Source organism: Oncorhynchus mykiss, chromosome 17 (assembly GCF_013265735.2).
Source record: "Oncorhynchus mykiss isolate Arlee chromosome 17, USDA_OmykA_1.1, whole genome shotgun sequence".
Lineage (NCBI taxonomy): Eukaryota > Metazoa > Chordata > Actinopteri > Salmoniformes > Salmonidae > Oncorhynchus > Oncorhynchus mykiss.
Window position 1 is genome coordinate 81,016,823 of NC_048581.1, and position 26,226 is coordinate 81,043,048.

The following is a 26,226-nucleotide window of genomic DNA, read 5'->3' on the forward strand; positions in this document are numbered from 1 at the left end:
TAGATCGATAGCTCTGAATCCATGATATGGCAGAGGTTGAAAAGCAATAACACATACTGTATGTTTTTTCAATAACAGGTTATGGTCAATAATATCAAAGGCTTCACTGAAATCTAACAATACAGCTCCCACAATCTTCTTGTTATCAATTTCTTTCAACCAATCATCAGCCATTTGTGTCAGTGCAGTACATGTTGAGTGCCCTTTCTTTATTAGCATGCTGAAAGTCTGTTGTTAATTTGTTTACAGTGAAATGGCATTGTATCTGGTCAAACAAAAGTAAAGGGTGCTTAACCATTCTTAGGTAGCATAATTACTTTTGCTTCCCTCCAGGACTCAGATTAAAGATATGACAAATAGGAGTGGCAATATAGTCCGCTATCATCCTCAATAGCTTTTCATCTAAGTTTTCAATACTCTCACCATACCACTTGATCTTAGGTAACCTCAGTATGTATTTTTTACACCATTTGCTTTGGTGTTGTGTTGCTTATGTTATTCAAGAGACTGCTATCTCAGCCTGGAGAACTCTCAAGGCATAAAACCATAAAACCTAAAACATGTCACCCTCTAGAGGGCAGTATACACTAGATATCCTGAAAGAGTTGTCCATGTTTCACAGTTTTCTTCTCAGTGAAAATTGACTGCCAGGGGTTGTTGGAGACTAACTCATGTGAGCATTTCCCCCCCCCCCCCCTTCATTTACACAAAACACAAACCTGTCCTCAGCTACAGGAAATCTGAAAAGGAAATGCAGCCCAATAACAGTTGGAAAAAAATGTTTCTGTTCTTGGAGGAGCATGAAAGAAATGTGTTAGTCACCGCTGTCACATGCCATCTCCATTCTCTCAAAAACGTTAACATGCATCTGCACACAATGTGTGGGTGTGCCTCTATATCTCTTGCATCAATTTGACTCTATTGTCAATGTTCAAAACTAGCTTGGTTCACACAGTCGGTTACATAGGTGCCGTGACCCAGTCTGTGAGGAGGAAGTCAAAGGAGAGTCAAACTAACAGAGATGGTTTGATAATAAAGTTGACATATTTGCTTAAATGCTTTTTGCCGAGTTTACTGATTGGGTTTGCCAAGGACTGTCATGGGCCAAGGGGCCATGTTGATGATTCAAAAAAAGTTTTTGTTCCTTATGTGGCACATCCACTGCTACCACAAACGGAACACGCGCAACATTTCACATTTTCATTATAAGATAAATAGTTAGGAAGGACGTCTCCTGCGCACGGGGCCGGACCGGGGATATCAGAGACGCAAAAGAAGCGAGACATCCCACTTTCTCATTTATTGTTTCAATGACCCAAGTAAACGTTGGTTTCTATGGAAGAGACACCCCTTTAAGTAGACAGGAACTGACACATTTTTTCCTATGGTAAATGGCCTGAGTGAGCCATCTTCATTTATCCAACGTCTTTGGATATACACAGACTGGCGGAGTGGAGCGAGAAACGGTGAGAGTCAAAAGGCTTACTTTATTTGGCCGTCAAAAAGCCACCCGCGTAAAAAATGTCGGTGCAACAATTTTATGTAAGTTAGAAAGAAAAACATAACACATTGTTAGTGAATATGCTGCATTTAGCTACTGAGATGAGGAATTTAAACGCCCACTAGAAGCTGTATGTAGTGCACTCCCATTTTAGTCAAGGCCAGGCGGAAGGGCAGGTAGCTAACAGTCAGTAGCTAGCTAACTATAGGATTGTGGAAAACATATGTTACTAGATAAGATACATTCCACGTCTGTTAGCTATTTAAAATATAACGTTATCCAAAGATGTGTACTATAGTTTATATTTTGTATTGTGTACAGAGGCACAGGAATGCACGGAACTACAGTTAGCTACGTTAACTCGTGAAGCGTCGACCAATCACCAGTCGCTAACAGTTTGCTAACTATTAGCGTACTAGCAAGCTATTAAGCTAGTTAGGTAACATTTAGCTGGCATTTGTATTTTTAATTCGTTTTAGACCTACTTGAAGGCTACGACACAAGTGTGCTTGCTAGTTACCGTATGTGTAGCTAACGTTCGTTGTGTACTAATTTGAGTTAATCAAGTTTATTCTAAATAGTTAGGTACCGTTAGTTTGACTTGCGTCAACTGTTCGCTAGCTTGAGAAATTACCTTGTTAGGTGTTGATTGTTAGTCTGTAGTACTTGACTTGTTAGTTAGCTGTCTGTCCGCTCATGGGATGTCAACTGACCACCTTGCAAGAGGCCAGATCATAGCTGCATAACAATTTTGTTTAGGTTGACATGTGGATGACTGTTGGTTCTCCTGATGTAGCCAATATACTCGCTGCTGTAAAACAGCTAGGAGGGCGTCGCTGGCAGGGATTACAGTAGGCAAGTCAAATGAATGGGCTGCTGCTGCACGGTCCCTTTGGAAAACTCTTTCTAGAGCGCATTTCAACATCTCTAAATGGTTAAACTAGGGATAAATGTGTCATTATTGAACAAATCTGTACTTTTACTTGATTTACTATCATTTTAAATAAAGATTCATTAGATATTAGAAAATAATTACATGTATAGTATATGCTACTTTCCATTGTGTGGGCAGTATGTTTAACTACATTACGCAAACTGGCGTTTTGACCACATCGAATTGGGGGGAATCCCATATCCCATACTTGTAGGGGGTCGCAGATCTTATAATTTAGCTGTAATTTTCGTTCTCACGGCACTGATCATTTCGGGCGGTCTCTCTAAAAGTCGCTGGCCACACACCAGTACACTGATTTGACAATCAAAACTATCGCTTAAATAGCAGCCAATGTGATTCGTTTTAGTTAACTAACAGGAAACATATGTATTCCCTTTTCTATGATGGCAGACTCCCGACATTCATCGTTCCAAAATATAGATAGCTTTCTACAAGTCCTCATCTAACCAATCATATATAGGTTATTGTGGCCTTTGAATAGTGTTAGACCCTTTAGACCCCAATATAATTCTAGGTTGCTGCTGTTGAATACTGAGAATACTCAGTATACTGAATACTGAGAATGTTCAAGATGGGAGAGGAGCAACAAAAAGGATACAATTGTAATCAGGAGCATCTCATTCTCTCTTCCTTCCTTCCTTTTTCTCAACCATACACATACTTTCTTCCTAATAAGGGGTTTCATGATACTGTTACAGACCCCCCCCCCCCCCCACTCTCTCTCTCTCTCTCTCTCTCTCCTTCCTTCTCTCTCTCCTTCTCTCTCTCCTTCTCTCTCTCGCTCTCTCTCTCCTTCCTTCTCTCTCTCTCTCTCTCTCTCTCTCTCTCTCTCTCTCTCTCTCTCTCTCTCTCTCTCTCTCGCTCATCAATTATTGCTTTCTTGCCCTGACAGACTAACTACAGAGTTAGCCAATGTTAGCTGATTAGTTACGATGCTGGGACAGTTTCCCAATGGATTGCATTGGTAGAAACAGGACAAAACAAGCAACTTGTTTGATGGCTATGTAAACAAAATCCAACTCATCATACTGCGCGGGCATCTACTACCCTAACACGACAATTAAGCTGTCAAGTAATATCAAAACGAGGCAATGTATAAGCTATGAATATATCCACCCAGCAAACATGACAAACCATAATTTAACTCTACACACAACCTTTCTTGCCTGACAGACTAGATATGAATATGAATTACATTGGTAGAAACAAGACAAAACGACCAACTAGTTAGCTGACTATATACAGCTAATCACTGCAACTATTTCCATGAGACAGAGGGCAATCATTCGAGCTCCACCGCTGACGCGCTAGCCTGTACCAATTAATTTATAGAAAGGCTGTCGACTGCCGCTCCCAAATGTTTGCCCTGTTCAGCATCATATCAATGGAAGTGATGGAAGTTTTCCATTACACTTACTGTGATGGCGACCCATTAGAATCAAAATGCTGTCTTCTACAAATTGTCCTCTAACCAGTGATGAACACATTAATCCCAGCCTCATAGCTTTGGGCCTGTAACCGAAAGGTTGCTTGATCAAATCCCTGAGCCGACATGGTAAAATTCCGTCTTTCTGCCCCTGAGCAAGTCAGTGATCCCCGGGAGCCGTGGATGTCACCCGCCCACTTAACCCGGAAGCCAGCCGCACCAAGGAGTAAACAACGTTCAACTGACGACAAATTCAGCCTGCAGGCGCCCGGCCCGTCACAAGGAGTCGTTAGCGCATGATGAGCCAAGTAAAGCCCCCCGCTAACCCGGATGACCCTGGGCCAATTGTGCGCCGCCCTATGGGACTCCCGGTCACGGCCGGTTGTGACACAGCCTGGGATCGATCCTGGGTCTGCTGTAGTGATGCCTCAAGCACTGCGATGCAATTCCTTATACCGCTGCGCCACTCGGGAGGCCGGAGCTGTGATAGTTTTAACAGGACATGCAACCTCATCTCCCCCTCTCAAACAATTGATTTCAACTTGATAATCGATGAGTGAATGACAAAACAGTGTTTCATTTCTCTCTCTGTTTTGAGGATCCCTGTATCTAAATGTAGCTGACTGTGTTCTGCAGGTTGTCCTCTAACCAGTGATGTACAAATATCTCCAATTTCCATGTGGTTTTTGAGTTGTGGTAGTTTCAACTGGCAGTTTCAGTCAGTCAGTGATTACATCAGCAGTTTGCTTAAACCCTCTCTGAACTCACGACGGTTACTACCAACAGTTGTTTTCTCTTTGGTTTAAATTCAATGAATGACTTGCCCAGAGTTTAGAGTGGAGGTTGCCCTCAGCCTCATCATCAACCCTAAAACCTCTAGGCCTGCTGTGAGCCAGAAGATAGTCATCACATTAGAATGTAGCCGAGACGACAGAGAAGGACATCTGGGCTAACGCTTCAGACAAATGTTTCAATGTTAATTTATGCTAATCCTGTTTTTCACAGGATTACCATGGGACTCTTCTCTTGTCAAAAACAAAGGGCCAGTATGGATTTGTGCAAATAAAAACTAGCTCATAATAAGATAGATTTTCTGCTCATCTAACCTTGTGATTTTGTCTCTCTGGCTGATGCTGACTGTGTGGGGTATTTTTCTGTAATTTCCTGACATTTTAGTAGTGTGGTTTCAGGGTGGAGTTGTTTGAATGAGTAATGATAGAAGACGTGACCTTATCGTGGCAATTTGAATAATATCAGTTTGTGTAGATTTTGCCCATTCTTTAGCCCCATTAATTCCTGAACCACAAGTGGTTGACCAGAATTATTGACTCCAACCATATTCAGTGCTAGCTTTGCTAGCAGAGGGTAATAGGGGAGTGTAATGAACAGATACTTGCTATGTAAGTGTAAAGTGGTGCCTCAAATGATAGGAGTGTGGTTTCTACTGCTCTGGAGAGATAGAGGAACCTGCCAGTCAGTGTGGTGCTGAGTCGGGGTCAGGCGCAGTGACAGCTTCACTATCATTGTCACTGGATTACCAGCAACATCATAGGAAATCCCCCCCCACTCAAAATAGCCTGCTGAAGTATAGGCTACATGTCAGAGTACCTATCTACTACTACAGTGTGGCTATTAATGAAATTTGAATTGTGTCCACCAATAATCTGTATACTGTTTTGACTAATTTGTGACATGGCTAAGACATGCTGTCTGTCTGTGCAACTTATCTTCCCAGTTTAAGCCTTACATGGAGACATACCTCTGTCCATAGAGTGAGTTATATGTTGGTGATGTCATGGTTTCAGCATGTTTGTGGTGCGTGGCTCACTCCTTATTTCTTAGTTACTATGAGGGGAAAGACTGTTTAGCAGTGGAGGATGCTGAGGGGGGGGACAGCTCATAATGATGTCTGGAACAGCGTGAATTGCATGGAAACCATGTGTTTGATGTATTTGATACCATTCCACCTATTCCGTTCCAGTCATTACCACCAGCCAGTCCTCCCCAATTAAGGTGCCACCAACCTCCTGTGCTCTTTAGGCTGTTTGTTTTGTGATGAGATATATTGAGGACGAGTAGAGCGGGAGAGAGAGATTGAGGTTGTTAAATAGATGTCCTTACATGGCCTGCAGTGCACGTGTGTGCTGTTGAGGGACTTCAGTAGGTCATCCCAGTATGAAACTTTACCCCTACCTACATGTACATATTACCTCGACTAACCTTTACCCTCACACATTGACTGGGTACCGGTACCCCCAGTATATAGCCTCATTATTGTTTTGTTTTTTACTGTAATTTATTTAGTACATTTTCTTAACACTTATTTTTCTTAACTGCATTGTTGGTTAAGGGGATGTAAGCATTTCACCGGTTGTATTTGGCACATGTGACAAATTAAATGTTATTTTATTTGGTCACATCTATTTGAAAGTAGGCCTAGTTGTAGTTGACAGTTTTTCACATCATTTGAACTGAAACGTTTATTACGCTACCAGTGACATTAAACCTACATCTTCAGCATGCCTCAGCGATAATAATAGCTAAGTCTGTCCTCCTCTGCTTTTAAAAGGATTACAGTTTTCGCATGGCTCATGAGGACTACGATGTGTGGAACAGAAACTCCACTGACGGGTAGACTGTTTCTTCTCAGTAGAGCGTAGGTGTGTCCCCCCCCCCCCCCCCCCCCCCCAAAAAAAAAAACACGTATCTCCTGTATGGTGAGGAGGATTAGTCTCTCCTTAAGTGATTGATTGGTCTCATATCCAATGAGACTGTCTGGTGTCGGGAGCTGAAGGTCAAGGAGCTTCCCTCCCCTCAGTGTTTAGCCCTAGAGGGCTTGTGCTGTCAAAAGAAGGACACGAGGAGCAGTGTTGGGCGGTATTGTGGTTCTACATTGACAATAAATAGGTATACATTTATTATTATCATCTTGCATGCATACAAGGCCCAACCGAAACTTTGCTTTCGCTTTTAACCCAACCCCTCTGAATTGGAGAGGTGCAGGGGCTGTCACGTTGGATGCCCGGGGAGCTGCTGTTGTGGGCAGTTAACTGCCTTGCTAAAGGGCAGAACTAAAGATTTTTCACCTTGTCGGCTCGGGATTCGAACTAGCAAACCTTCAATTACTGGCCCAACTCTCTAACCACTAGGCTATCTGCCAACCGATTTTGCCAGCTAGCCTCTTCGCTTTACTTTAGCAGAAAGATAGGCCTGCATATAGACCCAGTTGTCAAGCCCATGTGACGTACAGCAATGGATTTCAGTTACTGTATTCATAAACTGAATCTTACAGGGTGTGCTGCCTGCATGCATAACGGCCAGATGGTTGTGTCATTGGAGCAGGCGGCCTAAAAACCGAAGCATATCCATTCACACCCACAGCTGGTTTGTGTTAGCTAAAGGGTGGGGTCATCTGGGGTCATATACTCCTCACCATCTCCGCCCTGGAGCTCCACTAATGGGTGTTCCTTTGTTACGTTGCTACTTGTCCCAACCATGCTAAATTCGGGAATGACTACGCTCTTACTGGGAAACTCTTGTTACTTAAAAAAAAAACTTTGTCTCTTTCTCTTGTCTGTGCAGACTGTTGGGCTGTCCCGTGAAGAGATCCCGCCATGCGTGAATACAAGCTAGTGGTGCTAGGCTCGGGAGGCGTGGGCAAGTCCGCTCTGGTGAGTATTTTACTCTGGCCCCGACCACTCTGTTCCTGCTACTGTTGCCGCGATACGACGATACCAGATTTTCCTTGGTAAAAAGAAAGCATAAAGCAGACTAAACTCGATGGTCCTTTGAAAACCCACTGTGTGCTATAGCTAAACAGATGTGAGTCTGGATGACAGCATAAAGCTGTCTGTCTGCTCAGTCCAGCTGTCTGTCTTTTATTTGTGTACCAACTAGCACAACTAGCTCCCGAGTGGCGCAGAGGTCTAAGGCACTGCATCTCAGTGCAAGAGGCGTCACAACAGTCCTTGGTTCAAATCTAGGCTGTACGACATCCGGCCATGATTGGGAGTCCCATAGGGCGGCGCACAATTGGCCCAGCGCCGTCCGGGTTTGGCCGGGGGCAGGCCGTCATTGTAAATAAGAATTTGTTCTTAACTGACTTGCCTGGTTAAATAAATAAAAGCACAAGCCAGGCCTGAAGGTCCACAGCATCATGATTGCATATTCCTGTGCTAGTGATGGGTTGTGATTTGTTGATCTGACTTGTTGTGGCCTGTGTCCTCTCTTACAGACAGTCCAGTTTGTGCAGGGAATCTTTGTGGAAAAGTATGACCCAACAATAGAAGACTCCTACAGAAAGGTATGTGTCCCGTAAGGGACGCGTCAAAAACATGTGTTGTGCTTTTTCTTCCTCTGTACCTTCCTCTGTACCTTCCTCTGTACCTTCCTCTGTACCTTCCTCTAATATTGTATTTTCTTCTCCTCTGCAGCAAGTGGAGGTAGATGGACAGCAGTGCATGCTTGAAATCCTTGACACAGCCGGCACAGTAAGTGAATGTTTCTCAGTCTGTGTTTTTATTAATAATTTCTCAGAACTACCAAGACTAGATAAAATTATCAGCAGCTGCTAAATAAATTTATAGAAGGGGATCACTTATGGTGAAATGAAGAGGCTTTGAGGAGGATAAGAGACGTGTTGAACTGTAATGACAGAGCGGAGCTTATGTGTGTCTGTCTGTCCTACAGGAGCAGTTCACTGCCATGAGAGATCTGTACATGAAGAACGGTCAGGGCTTTGCCCTGGTATACTCCATCACAGCACAGTCCACGTTCAACGACCTGCAGGACCTGAGGGAACAGATCTTGAGAGTCAAGGACACTGAAGATGTGAGTATCTACAGGAGATGATGTAGCATATCACCCAGTGTCCCTTGGTTTATAACTAGGACCCAGCTTTATTCCTAATCAGGCCACATGATCAGTAAAAACTCCTGCCGCTAGTTAAAACCAACCAGTATAGTTGCCACAGCACGATATAACATTTTCCCATGAACTAGTCTTTGCGGTGTAATCACAACTGAGCTCATACAGCAAGAATGAGAAAAGGAAATATAATACAATTATTATTGCAACCCCTCCACATTAACCACAGTCCCATGTCTTGGTATTACCTCCTTGTGTTTGGAGTAGCATAGTGAGAGAACTGGCCTCGACAGATACTCTCTCAGGAGGAGGATTACCTTTTTTGGTGATCTGTAGAATCCCTTTCCTCTCTAGCTCTCTCTTTCCTGTTCCCTCTCTCTCTGGGGCGGGACTAAACTTTCTTTGTGTGTGCCAATAGGGCCCCTGGACTTTGTTGTGATTGACTCTTTTCATCGCCTTTTGCTCTTTGTTTCCCCTGGCTTGTTGTTGCGTGTGGTCTGGCCCAGGCTTTGTTTCCCCCTGTCTTGCTGTTCCGTGTGGTCTGGCCCAAGGCTTTGTTTCCCCCTGTCTTGCTGTTCCGTGTGGTCTGGCCCAGGCTTTGTTTCCCCCTGTCTTGCTGTTCCGTGTGGTCTGGCCCGAGGCTTTGTTTCCCCCCTGGCTTGTTGTTGCGTGTGGTCTGGCCCAAGGCTTTGTTTCCCCCTGGCTTGTTGTTGCGTGTGGTCTGGCCCGAGGCTTTGTTTCCCCCCTGGCTTGCTGTTCCGTGTGGTCTGGCCCAAGGCTTTGTTTCCCCCTGGCTTGCTGTTCCGTGTGGTCTGGCCCGAGGCTTTGTTTCCCCCCTGGCTTGCTGTTCCGTGTGGTCTGGCCCGAGGCTTTGTTTCCCCCCTGGCTTGCTGTTCCGTGTGGTCTGGCCCAAGGCTTTGTTTCCCCCCTGACTTGCTGTTCCTTGTGGTCTGGCCCAAGGCTTTGTTTCCCCCCTGGCTTGCTGTTCCTTGTGGTCTGGCCCAGGCTTTGTTTCCCCCCTGACTTGCTGTTCCTTGTGGTCTGGCCCAAGGCTTTGTTTCCCCCCTGACTTGCTGTTCCTTGTGGTCTGGCCCAAGGCTTTGTTTCCCCCCTGACTTGCTGTTCCTTGTGGTCTGGCCCGAGGCTTTGTTTCCCCCCTGACTTGCTGTTCCTTGTGGTCTGGCCAAGGCTTTGTTTCCCCCCTGGCTTGCTGTTCCTTGTGGTCTGGCCCAAGGCTTTGTTTCCCCCCTGACTTGCTGTTCCTTGTGGTCTGGCCCAAGGCTTTGTTTCCCCCTGACTTGCTGTTCCTTGTGGTCTGGCCCGAGGCTTTGTTTCCCCCCTGACTTGCTGTTCCTTGTGGTCTGGCCCGAGGCTTTGTTTCCCCCCTGGAAGAAAAAGCACAACACCACATGTTTTTGACGCGTCCCTTACGGGACACATACCTTTCTGTAGGAGTCTTCTATTGTTGGGTCATACTTTGTTTCCCCCCGGAAGTTTACTGTTTTAGTTGTACAATTTTATATCTAACTGAGGTGTTTGGCGCTGTGTTTCTCAAGTAAAAAAATGTGTGACATGTTGTCTTATGTAAACAGTCGGAGCAGCTGGGCAGGTCTGTCTCACTGTCTATGCTACTGAATTGAGAGCTCTCACAGCAGCTGTTCGACAAATGGACATCGTCAAATCAAAACCCAACCTTCATTTACCCGTTGTGACGCATAGATGTTCCAAACTCAGTTTTAGATGAGACTGGCTTTATGACCAAATGTCCTATTTACATTTTGTAGTCAACATTTACACAAATAGCTGTTTCTGACTTGTATCGATGCCACATAGGCATTTTTTAAAGGGATTTGTGTTTTTTTAAGGCAGTCGCTCTTTAACGTTGTACTTGAAAACGCTCGTAATCACCTGCTTCAGACCACTTGTAGAACAGCTACATTCTACAAGATGCATGTGACAGGGTCTACTGGAAATTATGGACTACAAAAATAAATCCAACCACGTCACGGACACCGACGTCACGCTTCCAGGCAAACTAAACACGTTCTTGCCCGCTTTGAGGATAATGCTGTGCCACTGTCGCGGCCCGCTAACAAGGACCCCCCCCCCCATCTCCATGGCGGACGTGAGTAAAACATTTTAAACGTGTTAACCCTCGCAAGGCTGTTGGCCCAGACGGCATCCCTAGCCGTGTCCTCAAAGACGACCTGACGCAATCGCCATTACACTGCCCTATCCCATCTGGACAAGAGGAATACCTATGTAAGAATGCTGTTCATTGTCTACACTGACGGTAGTAAACAACATCTCCACTTTGCTGACCCTCAACACTGGGGCCGCACAAGGGTGCGTGCTCAGCTCCCTCCTGTACTCCCTGTTCACCCACGACTGCGTGGCCATGCACACCTCCAACTCCATCACGTTTGTAGACGATACAACAGTAGTAGGCTTGATTACCAACAACGACGAGACAGCCTTCAGGGAGGAGGTGAGGGCATTTGGAGTGTGGTGTCAGAAAAACAACCTCTCACTCAACATCAACAAAACATAGGAGATGATCGTGGACTTCAGGAAACAGCAAAGTGAGCATCCCTATATCCACATCGAAGGGACAGCAGTGGAGAAAGTGGAAAGTTTTAATTTCCTCGTTTACACATCACAGACAAACTGAAATGGTCCACTAACACAGTCGGTGTGGTGAAGAAGGCGCAACAGCATACACTCAATTAGTATTTGGTAGCATTGCCTTTAAATTGTTTAACTTGTGGAAAACGTTTCGGGTAGCCTTCCACAAGCTTCCCACAATAAGTTGGGTGAATTTTGGCCCATTCCTCCAGACAGAGCTGGTGTAACTGAGTCAGGTTTGTAGGCCTCCTTGATCGCACACACTTTTTTCAGTTCTGCCCACACATTTTCTTTAGGATTCAGGTCAAGGCTGAATCTGACCCACTGGAATTGTGATACAGGGAAATAATCTATCTGTAAACAATTGTTGGAAAAATTACTTGTCATGCACAAAGTAAATGTCCTAACCAACTTGCCAAAACTATAGTTTGTTAACAAGACATTTGTGGTAGGTTGAAGAAACACTTAGGTTGGAGTCAATAAAATGAGTTTATGTAAACTTCCGACTTTTTATACCATCTGTTGCACCTTGCCTATGCCGCTCGGCCATCGCCCATCCATATGCTTACATGTACATATTCTCATTCACCCGTTTTAGATGTGAGTATTAGATAGTTGTTGGGGAATTGTTAGATTAAATGTTAGATATTAATGCACTGTCGGAACTAGAAGCACAAGCATTTCGCTACACTCGCATAACATCTGCTAACCATGTGACCAATTTGATTTCATAGGTGTCATTAGATGCTTTTTTTTTTGCCCTTGTGCGTCACTTTATACACAGGAGATCTCTGTTAAACATGGAATCCCATTGTTTATCCATCTCTATGACCTCCTATAACTTCAGAATGAAGTTGGCCAATAGTCAACTTTGTAGTCAGTCTGAGATGTCTTTTTCTTTGCAACTTTACCTTGAAGGTCAGCATCCCGGAGTCGCCTCTTCACTGTTGACGTTGAGACGGGTGTTTTGCGGGTACTATTTAATGAATCTGCCAGTTGAGGACTTGTGAGGTGTCTGTTTCTCAAACTAGACACTATAATGTACTTGTCCTCTTGCTCAGTTTTGCACCAGGCCTCCCACTCTTTATATTCTGGTTAGAGCATTTTGCATTGTTCTGTGAAGGGAGTAGTACACAGCATTGTACAGGATCTTCAGTTTCTTGGCAATTTCTCGCATGGAATAGCCTTCAATTCTCAGAACAAGAATAGGCGTGTTTCAGAAGAATGTCTTTGTTTCTGGCCATTTTGAGCCTGTAACCTAACCCACAAATGCTGATGCTCCAGATACTCAACTAGCCTAATGGAGGCCAGTTATATTGTTTCTTTAATTAGCACAACAGTTTTCAGCTGTGCTAACATAATTGAAAATGTTTTCTAATGATCAATTAGCCTTTTGAAATTATGAATTTGGATTAGCTAACACAACATACCATTGGAACACAGGAGTGATGGTTGCTGAAAGTGGGCCTAATAATGAGTCGTTTCTAGCTACAATAGTCATTTACAACATTAACAATGTCTACATTGTATTTCTGGTCAATTTGCTGTTATGTTAATAGACATATTTTATTTTCTTTCAAAAACAAGGAAATCTGTAAGTGACCCCAACCTTTCGAACGGTATTGTAGGTATTCACAGCTCTGATTCACTCAATACTTTGTAGAAGCACCTTTTGACAGTGATCACAGCCATTTTTCTGGGTAAGTCTCTAAGACTTTTCCACGCCTCCCATTAGTATTTTTAAAATTCTTAAAGTTCTGTCAAATTTGGTGTTGATCATTGCCAGACAAATACAGCCAGGCCTGAAAATGGTTAAGTCAAAACTGTAACTCGGCCTCTCAGGAACATTCACTGTCTTTTTGGTATGCAACTCATGTAGATTTGGCCTTTCAAGTTATTGTCCCGCTGAAAGGTGAATTAATCTGTGTCTGATGAAATGCAAATAGAACCATGTTTTGCTCTAGAATTTTGCCTGTGCTTAGCAGCATTCTGTTTTGTTTTATCCTGAGAAACTCCCCAGTCACTAATGATTACAAGCATACACATAACGTGATGCAGCGTGGTACTCAGTAATGTTATATTGGATTTGCCCCAAACAACACTTTGTATTAGGACAAAAAGTGAATTGCTTTGCCACATTTTTAGCAGTATTACTTTAATGTGTTGTTGCAAACTGGATGTGTGTTTTGGAATATTTTGTATAGGCTTCCTGCTTTTCAATCTGTCAATTAGGTTAGTATTTTGGAGTCACTACAATGTTGATCCATCTTCAGTTTTCTCCTATCACAGTCATTAAATTCTAACTGTTTTAAAGTCACCTGTGCGGTTTCCTTCCTCTCCGGCAACTGACGTAGGAAGGACACCTGTGTCTTTGTAGTTACTGGGTGTATTGATACACCATCCAAAGTAATTAATAACTTCACTGTGCTCAAAGGGATATTCAATGTCTGCTTTTTTCATTTTACCATCTACCAATAGGTGCCCTTCTTTACGAGGCATTGGAAATCCTCCCTGGTCTTTGTGGTTGAATCTGTGTTTGAAATGCACTTCTCGACTAAGGGACCTTACAGATTGTGTGGAGTAGAAGGGAAGGTAGTCATTTAAAAATAATGTTAAACACTATTATTGCATACAGTGAGTCCATACAACTTATTTTACTTGTTCAGCACATTTTTACTCCTGAACTTATTTAGACATGCCATAATAAAGGGGTTGAATACTTATTTACTCAAGACATATCAGCTTTTCATTTTAATTAATTTGTACGTTTTGAAAAACATTGTTCCGTGTTGACATTAATGAGTATTGTGTTTAGTTCGTGACAAAACAAATCTGTAATACATGTTTAAATTCCGTCTGTAACAAAACAAGATGTGGATAAAGTGGTGTGAATACTTTCTTAGGGCAAAAAAAGAAGCTTCAAATGAAAACCGATACGACAGCATTAAAATATGAAGAGTTTACAGTATGCTATAGGCCCATTTTATTCTAATTGAAAACCGATTAGACAGCATTAAAATATGAAGAGTTTACAGTATGCTATAGGCCCATTTTATTCTAATTGAAAACCGATTAGACAGCATTAAAATATGAAGAGTTTACAGTATGCTATAGGCCCATTTTATTCTAAATGAAAACCGATACGACAGCATTAAAATATGAAGAGTTTACAGTATGCTATAGGCCCATTTTATTCTAAATGAAAACCGATACGACAGCATTAAAATATGAAGAGTTTACAGTATGCTATAGGCCCATTTATTCTAATTGAAAACCGATACGACAGCATTAAAATATGAAGAGTTTTACAGTATGCTATAGGCCCATTTTATTCTAATTGAAAACCGATTAGACAGCATTAAAATATGAAGAGTTTACAGTATGCTATAGGCCCAATTTTATTCTAATTGAAAACCGATTAGACAGCATTAAAATATGAAGAGTTTACAGTATGCTATAGGCCCATTTTATTCTAATTGAAAACCGATTAGACAGCATTAAATATGAAGAGTTTACAGTATGCTATAGGCCCATTTTATTCTAATTGAAAACCGATTAGACAGCATTAAAATATGAAGGGTTACAGTATGCTATAGGCCCATTTTATTCTAATTGAAAACCGATTAGACAGCATTAAAATATGAAGAGTTTACAGTATGCTATAGGCCCATTTTATTCTAATTGAAAACCGATTAGACAGCATTAAAATATGAAGAGTTTACAGTATGCTATAGGCCCATTTTATTCTAAATGAAAACCGATACGGACAGCATTAAAATATGAAGAGTTTACAGTATGCTATAGGCCCATTTTATTCTAAATGAAAACCGATACGACAGCATTAAAATATGAAGAGTTTTACAGTATGCTATAGGCCCATTTTATTCTAATTGAAAACCGATACGACAGCATTAAAATATGAAGAGTTTACAGTATGCTATAGGCCCATTTTATTCTAATTGAAACCGATACGACAGCATTAAAATATGAAGAGTTTACAGTATGCTATAGGCCCATTTTATTCTAATTGAAAACCGATTAGGACAGCATTAAAATATGAAGAGTTTACAGTATGCTATAGGCCCATTTTATTCTAATGAAAACCGATTAGGACAGCATTAAAATATGAAGATTTACAGTATGCTATAGGCCCATTTTATTCTAATTGAAAACCGATTAGACAGCATTAAAATATGAAGAGTTTACAGTATGCTATAGGCCCATTTTATTCTAATTGAAAACCGAATTAGACAGCATTAAAATATGAAGAGTTTACAGTATGCTATAGGCCCATTTTATTCTAAATGAAAACGATTAGACAGCATTAAAATATGAAGAGTTTACAGTATGCTATAGGCCCATTTTATTCTAATTGAAAACCGATTAGACAGCATTAAATATGAAGAGTTTACAGTATGCTATAGGCCCATTTTATTCTAATTGAAACCGATTAGACAGCATTAAAATATGAGAGTTTACAGTATGCTATAGGCCCATTTTATTCTAATTGAAAACCGATTAGGACAGCATTAAAATATGAAGAGTTTACAGTATGCTATAGGCCCATTTTATTCTAAATGAAACCGATACGACAGCATTAAATATGAAGAGTTTACAGTATGCTATAGGCCCATTTTATTCTAATTGAAAACCGATTAGACAGCATTAAAATATGAAGAGTTTACAGTATGCTATAGGCCCATTTTATTCTAAATGAAAACCGATACGACAGCATTAAAATATGAAGAGTTTACAGTATGCTATAGGCCCATTTTATTCTAATTGAAAACCGATTAGACAGCATTAAAATATGAAGAGTTACAGTAGGCTATAGGCCCATTTTATTCTAATTGAAAACCGATTAGACAGCATTAAAATATGAAGAGTTTACAGTATGCTATAGGCCCCATTTTATTCTAATTGAAAACCGATTAGACAGCATTCAAATATGAAGAGTTTACAGTATGCTATAGGCCCATTTTATTCTAATTGAAAACCGATTAGACAGCATTAAAATATGAAGAGTTTACAGTAGGCTATAGGCCCATTTTATTCTAAATGAAAACCGATACGACAGCATTAAAATATGAAGAGTTTACAGTATGCTATAGGCCCATTTTATTCTAATTGAAAACCGATACGACAGCATTAAATATGAAGAGTTACAGTATGCTATAGGCCCATTTTATTCTAATTGAAACCGATACGACAGCATTAAAATATGAAGAGTTTACAGTATGCTATAGGCCCATTTTATTCTAAATGAAAACGATACGACAGCATTAAAATATGAAGAGTTTACAGTATGCTATAGGCCCATTTTATTCTAAATGAAAACCGATACGACAGCATTAAAATATGAAGAGTTTACAGTATGCTATAGGCCCATTTTATTCTAATTGAAAACCGATACGACAGCATTAAAATATGAAGAGTTACAGTATGCTATAGGCCCATTTTATTCTAATTGAAAACCGATACGACAGCATTAAAATATGAAGAGTTTACAGTATGCTATAGGCCCATTTTATTCTAATTGAAAACCGATTAGACAGCATTAAAATATGAAGAGTTTACAGTATGCTATAGGCCCATTTTATTCTAATTGAAAACCGATTAGACAGCATTAAAATATGAAGAGTTTACAGTATGCTATAGGCCCATTTTATTCTAATTGAAAACCGATTAGACAGCATTAAAATATGAAGAGTTTACAGTATGCTATAGGCCCATTTTATTCTAATTGAAAACCGATTAGACAGCATTAAAATATGAAGAGTTTACAGTATGCTATAGGCCCATTTTATTCTAAATGAAAACCGATTAGACAGCATTAAAATATGAAGAGTTTACAGTATGCTATAGGCCCATTTTATTCTAATTGAAAACCGATTAGACAGCATTAAAATATGAAGAGTTTACAGTATGCTATAGGCCCATTTTATTCTAATTGAAAACCGATTAGACAGCATTAAAATATGAAGAGTTTACAGTATGCTATAGGCCCATTTTATTCTAATTGAAAACCGATTAGACAGCATTAAAATATGAAGAGTTTTACAGTATGCTATAGGCCCATTTTATTCTAAATGAAAACCGATACGACAGCATTAAAATATGAAGAGTTTACAGTATGCTATAGGCCCATTTTATTCTAATTGAAAACCGATTAGACAGCATTAAAATATGAAGAGTTTACAGTATGCTATAGCCCATTTTATTCTAAATGAAAACCGATACGACAGCATTAAAATATGAAGAGTTTACAGTATGCTATAGGCCCATTTTATTCTAATTGAAAACCGATTAGACAGCATTAAAATATGAAGAGTTTACAGTAGGCTATAGGCCCATTTTATTCTAATTGAAAACCGATTAGACAGCATTAAATATGAAGAGTTTACAGTATGCTATAGGCCATTTTATTCTAATTGAAAACCGATTAGACAGCATTCAAATATGAAGAGTTTACAGTATGCTATAGGCCCATTTTATTCTAATTGAAAACCGATTAGACAGCATTAAAATATGAAGAGTTTACAGTAGGCTATAGGCCCATTTTATTCTAATGAAAACCGATACGACAGCATTAAAATATGAAGAGTTACAGTATGCTATAGGCCCATTTTATTCTAATTGAAAACCGATACGACAGCATTAAAATATGAAGAGTTACAGTATGCTATAGGCCCATTTTATTCTAATTGAAAACCGATACGACAGCATTAAAATATGAAGAGTTTACAGTATGCTATAGGCCCATTTATTCTAATTGAAAACCGATTAGACAGCATTAAAATATGAAGAGTTGACAGTATGCTATAGGCCCATTTTATTCTAATTGAAAACCGATACGACAGCATTAAAATATGAAGAGTTTACAGTATGCTATAGGCCCATTTTATTCTAATTGAAAACCGATTAGACAGCATTAAAATATGAAGAGTTTACAGTATGCTATAGGCCCATTTTATTCTAATTGAAATACATTTCATGTTCAATAAATTGAGTTCTATTTCGCTACTGTGTAATTTGTCATGATGTGTGCAATGACGTGCCAAATCGGTGATGTCTTGCATTGTGGTTGGGTAAGCTTTAGAATAAGCTGCCTCAATATTTGCAGCCATATTGGTGGTAATATATCCATCGTCAGTATTGTAAAATATTCTAAGGTTAAGGTAAGATTTGAATTGAGAAAGCTGATCCGAGAGAAGTGCTGTCTTTTCCCCCCCACCCCGATCCTAGTATCAACACATGCTCCAACAACGCACTTAGCAACAGTTCTCTCCCTGAGCTTTTGGAAAGCAAGTTACATCTTCGGCCGTTGTAGGAAAGATGCATGGTTAAAACCTTTGCAAGCCTAAGTTCCATCGGAAAACTGGGACAAGTCTGTTTCACTGTCTGTGTGTTCTGTGGTTGGATTGGATCGAGTTGTGTATCTGTGTTAGTGGGAAAGTGAGCATTGTTGAAATCAAAACCCAACCCTCAAGTAAGTCCCACTTACAAACCTCTGTTTTGGACGAGACTGACTTTATTACCAAAATTATCCTATTTGCACTGTAGTCATTTTGACTTTTTTTGGGGGGGGGTGGAAACCGCAATAAATGTTTCTGACTAATATTAATGCCTCAGGCCGTTCTATCAGATATGTTGTTATTGCTTTCAGTTGCATTAATGCTTTTTAGACTGTTTAATCTTTCATTGCCACTTGCAGGAATGCATGACCAACGGAAATGCTTTCTGTGTTTTTTTCTCTCTCTCCCCCTCTCCTCTTTCCCCTCTCTCTCTCTTTCTCTCTCTCTCTCTTTCTCTCTTTCTCTTTCTCTCTCTTTTCTCTCTCTCTCTCTTTTCTCTCTCTCTTCTTTTCTCCTCTCTCTCTCTTTTCTCCTCTCTCTCTCTTTTCTCTCTCTCTCTCTCTTCTCTCCTCTCTCCCTCTCTTCTCTCTCTCTGTTGAGTTTGGGCATAGTGAGTCAGTGCTGCTCCAAGTGCTTGAATGGGAATGCCACACACCATTTACTACCACAGGGTTGGAGAATGTGGAGACACTGAGGGCTCATGGTCTAGCCATACTCTATTGCAGACACTTTGTCCACAGAAGACTCAAGCTACAAAACAGAACACAGCAAGGCTCTGAAATAGGTGCTTAGATGTCCCACTATAATAAGCTTTGACGAGTCTTGGTAGGATTTGTTAAAGGCTAAATGTGATACAATGTAACCATACGATTTATCAAAATGCAATTGCAGTGTTTTAATCAGTAAATTATTGACCAGTGCAAACCTGGCCACTACATTTGTATTTCCTTTGGTCACAATACTTACAGTGCCTTGCGAAAGTATTCGGCCCCCTTGAACTTTGCAACCTTTTGCCACATTTCAGGCTTCAAACATAAAGATATAAAACTGTATTTTTTTGTGAAGAATCAACAACAAGTGGGACACAATCATGAAGTGGAACGACATGTATTGGATATTTCAAACTTTTTTAAACAAATCAAAAACTGAAGAATTGGGCGTGCAAAATTATTCAGCCCCTTTACTTTCAGTGCAGCAAACTCTCTCCAGAAGTTCAGTGAGGATCTCTGAATGATCCAATGTTGACCTAAATGACTAATGATGATAAATACAATCCACCTGTGTGTAATCAAGTCTCCGTATAAATGCAACTGCACTGTGATAGTCTCAGAGGTCCGTTAAAAGCGCAGAGAGCATCATGAAGAACAAGAACACACCAGGCAGGTCCGAGATACTGTTGTGAAGAAGTTTAAAGCGGATTTGGATACAAAAGATTTCCCAAGCTTTAAACATCCCAAGGAGCACTGTGCAAGCGATTAATATTGAAATGGAAGGAGTATCAGACCACTGCAAATCTACCAAGACCTGGCCGTCCCTCTAAACTTTCAGCTCATACAAGGAGAAGACTGATCAGAGATGCAGCCAAGACGCCCATGATCACTCTGGATGAACTGTCGTATATTGCACAAATCTGGCCTTTATGGAAGAGTGGCAAGAAGAAAGCCATTTCTTAAAGATATCCATAAAAAGTGTTGTTTAAAGTTTGCCACAAGCCACCTGGGAGACACACCAAACATGTGGAAGAAGGTGCTCTGGTCAGATGAAACCAAAATTGAACTTTTTGGCAACAGTGCAAAACGTTATGTTTGGCGTAAAAGCAACACAGCTCATCACCCTGAACACACCATCCCCACTGTCAAACATGGTGGTGGCAGCATCATGGTTTGGGCCTGCTTTTCTTCAGCAGGGACAGAGAAGATGGTTAAAATTGATGGGAAGATGGATGGAGCCAAATACAGGACCATTCTGGAAGAAAACCTGATGGAGTCTGCAAAAGACCTGAGACTGGGACGGAGATTTGTCTTCCAACAAGACACTGATCCAAAACATAAAGCAAAATCTACAATGGAATGGTTCAAAAATAAACATATCCAGGTGTTAGAATGGCCAAGTCAAAGTCCAGACCTGAATCCAATCGAGAATCTGTGGAAAGAACTGAAAACTGCTGTTCACAAATGCTCTCCATCCAACCTCACTGAGCTCGAGCTGTTTTGCAAGTAGGAATGGGAAAACATTTCAGTCTCTCGATGTGCAAAACTGATAGAGACATACCCCAAGCGACTTACAGCTGTAATCGCAGCAAAAGGTGGCGCTACAAAGTATTAACTTAAGGGGGCTGAATAATTTTGCACACCCAATTTTTCAGTTTTTGATTTGTTAAAAAAGTTTGAAATATCCAATAAATGTCGTTCCACTTCATGATTGTGTCCCACTTGTTGTTGATTCTTCACAAACAAATACAGTTTTATATCTTTATGTTTGAAGCCTGAAATGTGGCAAAAGGTCGCAAAGTTCAAGGGGGCCGAATACTTTCGCAAGGCACTGTACTTATGCAAGAGATCTTGTGACTCCTGCTGTCTAAGCCCTCGTCTGTTCAGCTGGAGCAGTAGGCTCATGCCTGACTTGTGATTTCTCCATGTGTACGTCTCGGTGTGGCTCTTGGACACGGGCAGCTTAAAGTGCCTGTCTCTGCTGCTGACTGGGGACATTCTACAGCTACATTCCTCCCCCTCTGGCATTTGCTAGCCTGGAAATGCGTACCTTAGGTTCCACTCGGACTAGGGAAACCGTCGCTCAACAGCCCAGTCTGAGGGTTTGTTTGGATTTGAAACTTCAACGCTACCTCCTATAGGGCAAGTCCAAACATCTGCTTCCTGTTCTCTGGCCTACAGCCCTGTGAGAGAGGGCACTTTATACCACCCTGAGTAGGGTGAAGTTGCCCCCAAACGCTGTTTCTTGCATTCCTGCAACAACTGCTCCTCTAATGCTTAAAGTTAGGATCTGGGAAGGAAAAACTGAACCTCGACCTATGCTTATATATAGCAACTTCTACGCAGAGCTGCTCTTTCTAGTAGAGGTGTGAAGGTTTAAACGAAATTGGGATTCTTAGTGTTAAGAAAACCCCTAACCAATTATAATTATTTTTTTACGTAGATGCAGAAAGTAAACAGTGGGTCAGTTTCCAAAACAACTAAGAGCGTTAAAGCGCGAGGCTCAACTTCTCCACTGTTTTGGTGCCCTGGCTACCAGGCTGTGAACAGCATGAATCGAACCCGTGCACATGCACAGATACTGTGTGTGTCTGTGTGACAGCCAAGTGTTGCATCTCCCTCATCTCAGTATCCTAGACTGTTCATTGATGACAGCCCCAGCTTTACTGAAGTTGCGAGACATCCAAGCCAAGGAATTGTGAGGTACAGCCTTTGATTGCTGATAGAACTGTGCACTAGGCCTTTTGTCTGCCTGCCTAGTGGCCGAACTGCCTATACTGTTCCTCACTAGCTCGCTATGAAAGATGCAAGTGTTTAGTTGCCGTACTTCAAAGAACATAATCAGTCTCCTCCATTCCAAAAATATTGAATATTAGGAGTCATCTTGACACACAAATGGGAGTCGACGTGCAAGGAGTCGAGGAATCCATTATTTTGGAGTTGACTCCACTACTACATCATCGTCATTAGCAGTTGGACAAATGTCAGAGAAAGGCAAGCGACAGCAGTGAAGTCCTGTATGGCAACACTTTGAGAAGTTAATTGAGAAGGAAATGCCGACTTTGCGAGGTGAAAACGAGGTACAGTAGTGGGTAGTACAGGTGCCATGCTTAATCATCTGAAAGGGACGCACTGAGACCCAAACCGTTATTTCCATCCATCCATCCATCCTGCCATGGTATCATTCTATGGAGCAGCATTTCTATCCTGCGGGGTTGTCATAGTTTCCACTTTTACCTACCTCCCTAGACAGCCAGAACAAACTGTCAGGATGTGTCTGAAAGAGACTCTCTCTCTCGGTCTCTCTCACACACTCCCTCTCGGTCTCTCTCTCTCTCGGTCTCTCTCTCACACACTCCCTCTCGGTCTCTCTCTCTCTCGGTCTCTCTCTCACACACTCACTCTCGGTCTCTCTCTCTCACACACTCCCTCTCGGTCTCTCTCTCTCTCTCGGTCTCTCTCTCACACACTCACTCTCGGTCTCACTCACTCTCACACACACACACACACACACACACACATCCATGTGTTTTTCATCTGGTCCCAGTGAAATGCTTCAGTAACATTTTAATGTTATCCCTGTTCTCTTCTCTCTCTCTGTCTCTGTCTCATCCCTGTTCTCTCCTCTCCCAGGTGCCTATGATCCTGGTGGGTAATAAGTGTGACCTGGAGGATGAGCGGGTGGTGGCAAGGAGCAGGGTCAGAACCTGGCCAGACAGTGGAACCACTGTGCCTTTTTAGAGTCCTCCGCAAAGTCAAAGATCAACGTCCTCGACGTGAGTACTAATAATCAAACTGCTGACCAATGATTCAAATGATGATGCTTATAGACTGGATTTATACGGCTAGTTTGGGCTTTTTAATGTGTCAAAGCACTAAACAATGGTATTGCCCTGCAGATCTTCTACGACTTGGTCAGACAGATAAATAGTAAAACGCCTGTGGAAAAGAAGAAAGCGAAAAAGAAATCAAACTGTGTCCTGCTCTAAATGTCCCTCCACCCTGCAGCAGCTCTGAGCCAGGTGAGTAGGTAACTAATACGCTCCTCTAATACCCTGACTGGTACACCTCTAGCCTTGCTGCTCGGCCTCCGGCCTTAGTAGAAGAAGCACAAACCCCTTCTCAACTCACAATACGGACACACAATTTGGGATTTGTTTGATCAGTAGTTTATACAAGCTTTATTATTTGAATGGCTGCAAGTACAACTCTGGCAGTAAATTGTCTTGTCATTGATGGAGTTGATATGGCCTGAGAGCATTCATGGGGAGTTGACTGCTCCCTGTCATTAGAGCTGGAAGGAAACGGCTACATCTGCTGGTAGCCTGGTGTGACTGTGTCCACATGACTGTACATACTCATGTCCATAGTGCTCAGTCTTTATCCAGTCTGTAGGGTAGCCGTCAAAGCAGAAAGGTCTGGGACTATGCTACAGTAACTGTAGACTGTGTTTTCATCTGTTGTTCAGTCCCACAGTGAGGGGTCCCAGCCAGTCCAGCAGCCCCCAGGCAGTGTCTGTCCCCTCTGTCCTCGGCCGGCCACGCCGCCAAGAGCACTGGACTGGCACTAACGGGATTACAGACCCACTGTTCAGACTACAGGAGCTGCCAGGCTGGGTAGAACAGCAGAGCTGGGAGGGCGGTGTCAGGCCCGTAGCTCTCAGGCTGGTCTGAAAAAATAATAAAAATACAGTTATCCATACCTACTCGTAGGTGTTTAAGTCTGGTGGAATTGGATTGGAGTGAGCAATATGGTAATGTCTCTGATGGGCTTGGGAAACATCTGCCATATTTCCTGTTCCTCTCTGGTCCCTTCAGTTCTGAACGCTTAGGGCAGTTGTCTTCATGCCCCTCTACTCACTAACACCTAGCCCAGCTTCTTTACCAAGCTTGCCTTGCCTCCACGCCTAATGGACTATATAGCCTTGTTATTGTTATTTCCTTTTTTTATTTAGCACTTTTTTCTCACTTTTTAACTCTGCATTGTTGGGAAAGGGCAGGTAACTGAGCATTTCACTGTAAAGTCTACACCTGTTGTGTTCGGCGCATGTAAAACTAGATTTGAATGAAAAGCAGAAATATGCACTGCACCAACTGGCCAGGAGAGGGCAGCACTTCAAATCAAATTACATTTTATTGGTCACACACACACTTGGCTGATTTTATTGCTGGTGTAGTGAAATGCTTGTGTTCCTAGTTTCAACAGTACTGTAGTATCTAACAATACACACAAATATAAAAGTAAAATAATGGAATTAAGAAGTATATAAATATTAGGACGAGCAATGTCGGGAGTGGAATTGACAAAAATATAGTAGAATAGAATAAGTATATACATATGAAATGAGTAAAGCAGTATGTAAACATTTATCATTGTGACTAGTGTTCCATTATTAAGGTGACCAGTGATTCCCATATCTATATAGGGCAGATAAATATCCCTTGCTAGGTGATATAGTATAGGACATTTCCTTGAATGAAATCGAAAGTTTTATGTTTTCCATTAATCCTCTCTCCACCTATAGAATGCTGTAATGAAGAACTGTTGCCCTGATTGGACCGTGCCAGCATTCTGACAGCCCCGCCTCCCCCATCAGCCATAAACGGTGACGACACAAACAGCCGCCTGCTGATTCGCTAGTATCAAGATATCAAGGCAGGACACAAGGAGAGAGAAGACTGGTGTCTATCTCACTCAGACTTCTCTGATCTGACATCAGTGAGCCTTGAAGGACAATCTTCATTTCCCACATGGTGAACCACCATAAACTCTCTGAAAGTCTCTGAAATGGAAATGTCAATGGTCTGGCCAACCGAGAGCCCCCTCCTCCTTTTTTGAGAGTTTTAAAAACGATTACCTACGAAGGGAAAAAAGACTTCAGTATTTTACATCTTTGCAATATATCGTATTTGAAGACATGGAAGTTGACTTTAGTTGTGTGATTATAAATATCTGCAGACAGTGTGATCACATCTGGTATTAAGTGCAGTAAGAACGTTCAAGTGGAAGTAACAACTTTTGTATAGCCATACACACATTTCCTCGTGCCAGTCATGTCAATGGTGGACCATATGTTTTTTGGTTTCTCTTAACTCCATGGACTTTCTCTTCTGCAAATATCTCTGTGACTTAATTTTATACTCAGTCACTGGGATTTCATAGTTCCCGTAATATATTCTAATGACATTTTTGCATAATAATGCTTGAGAAAAGGTATTTTATAGAAGAAATATGGGGGGGGGGTTGATTTCTGTCTCTTGAAGCTGAAATATATACTAAACCAACTTTAATAATGCTTCTTGTGTTTTTGTCAAATGATGTTCCAGCTTTTATGGATTATTAAATTTAGTACATTATAATTATTTTGGTCATTGTATTTTGTGGATTTAACACATCTGACTTAATAATCATACAGTGTCATGTAAAACCAACTCTATGATAATCACAGGGTTAAATCAGATGTGTACAAACTAAGTGGAATGTTGTTCCACCTCCAACGATCAGCAAACAGTTGCACAGTGGCAGTTCAATGCAAAGCTTTATGGCTTAATCTCACTTAATTGCTCCCCCAATTTGCTCGGCAAATCCTGTCTGCAACAACCACCACTGTGGGTGTAAAAGGGCCTGTTATTGGCCTGTTAGCGCCTTCAGAAAAGTATTCACACCCTTGACTTTTTCCACATTTGTCACTGGGATTGTTTTTTGAAATGTTTACAAATGATTTAAAAATGAAAAGTTGAATTGTCTTGAGTCAATAAGTATTCAACCCATTTCTTATGGGAAGCCTA

At 41.4% G+C, this 26,226-nt stretch overlaps 1 protein-coding gene across 1 annotated transcript; it reads left to right on the forward strand.

Moving 5' to 3' along the window:
- The first annotated feature begins 1,207 nt into the window (after window positions 1-1,207).
- Window positions 1,208-25,797, forward strand: LOC110494688 (ras-related protein Rap-1A). The gene is given in 9 exon segments (XM_021569977.2): window positions 1,208-1,466; window positions 7,465-7,553; window positions 8,117-8,185; window positions 8,316-8,372; window positions 8,572-8,712; window positions 23,072-23,123; window positions 23,126-23,214; window positions 23,338-23,460; window positions 24,963-25,797. Coding segments are annotated over 7 exon segments (555 nt in total). The 5' UTR covers window positions 1,208-1,466; window positions 7,465-7,496; the 3' UTR covers window positions 23,428-23,460; window positions 24,963-25,797.
- The last annotated feature ends 429 nt before the right edge of the window (window positions 25,798-26,226 follow it).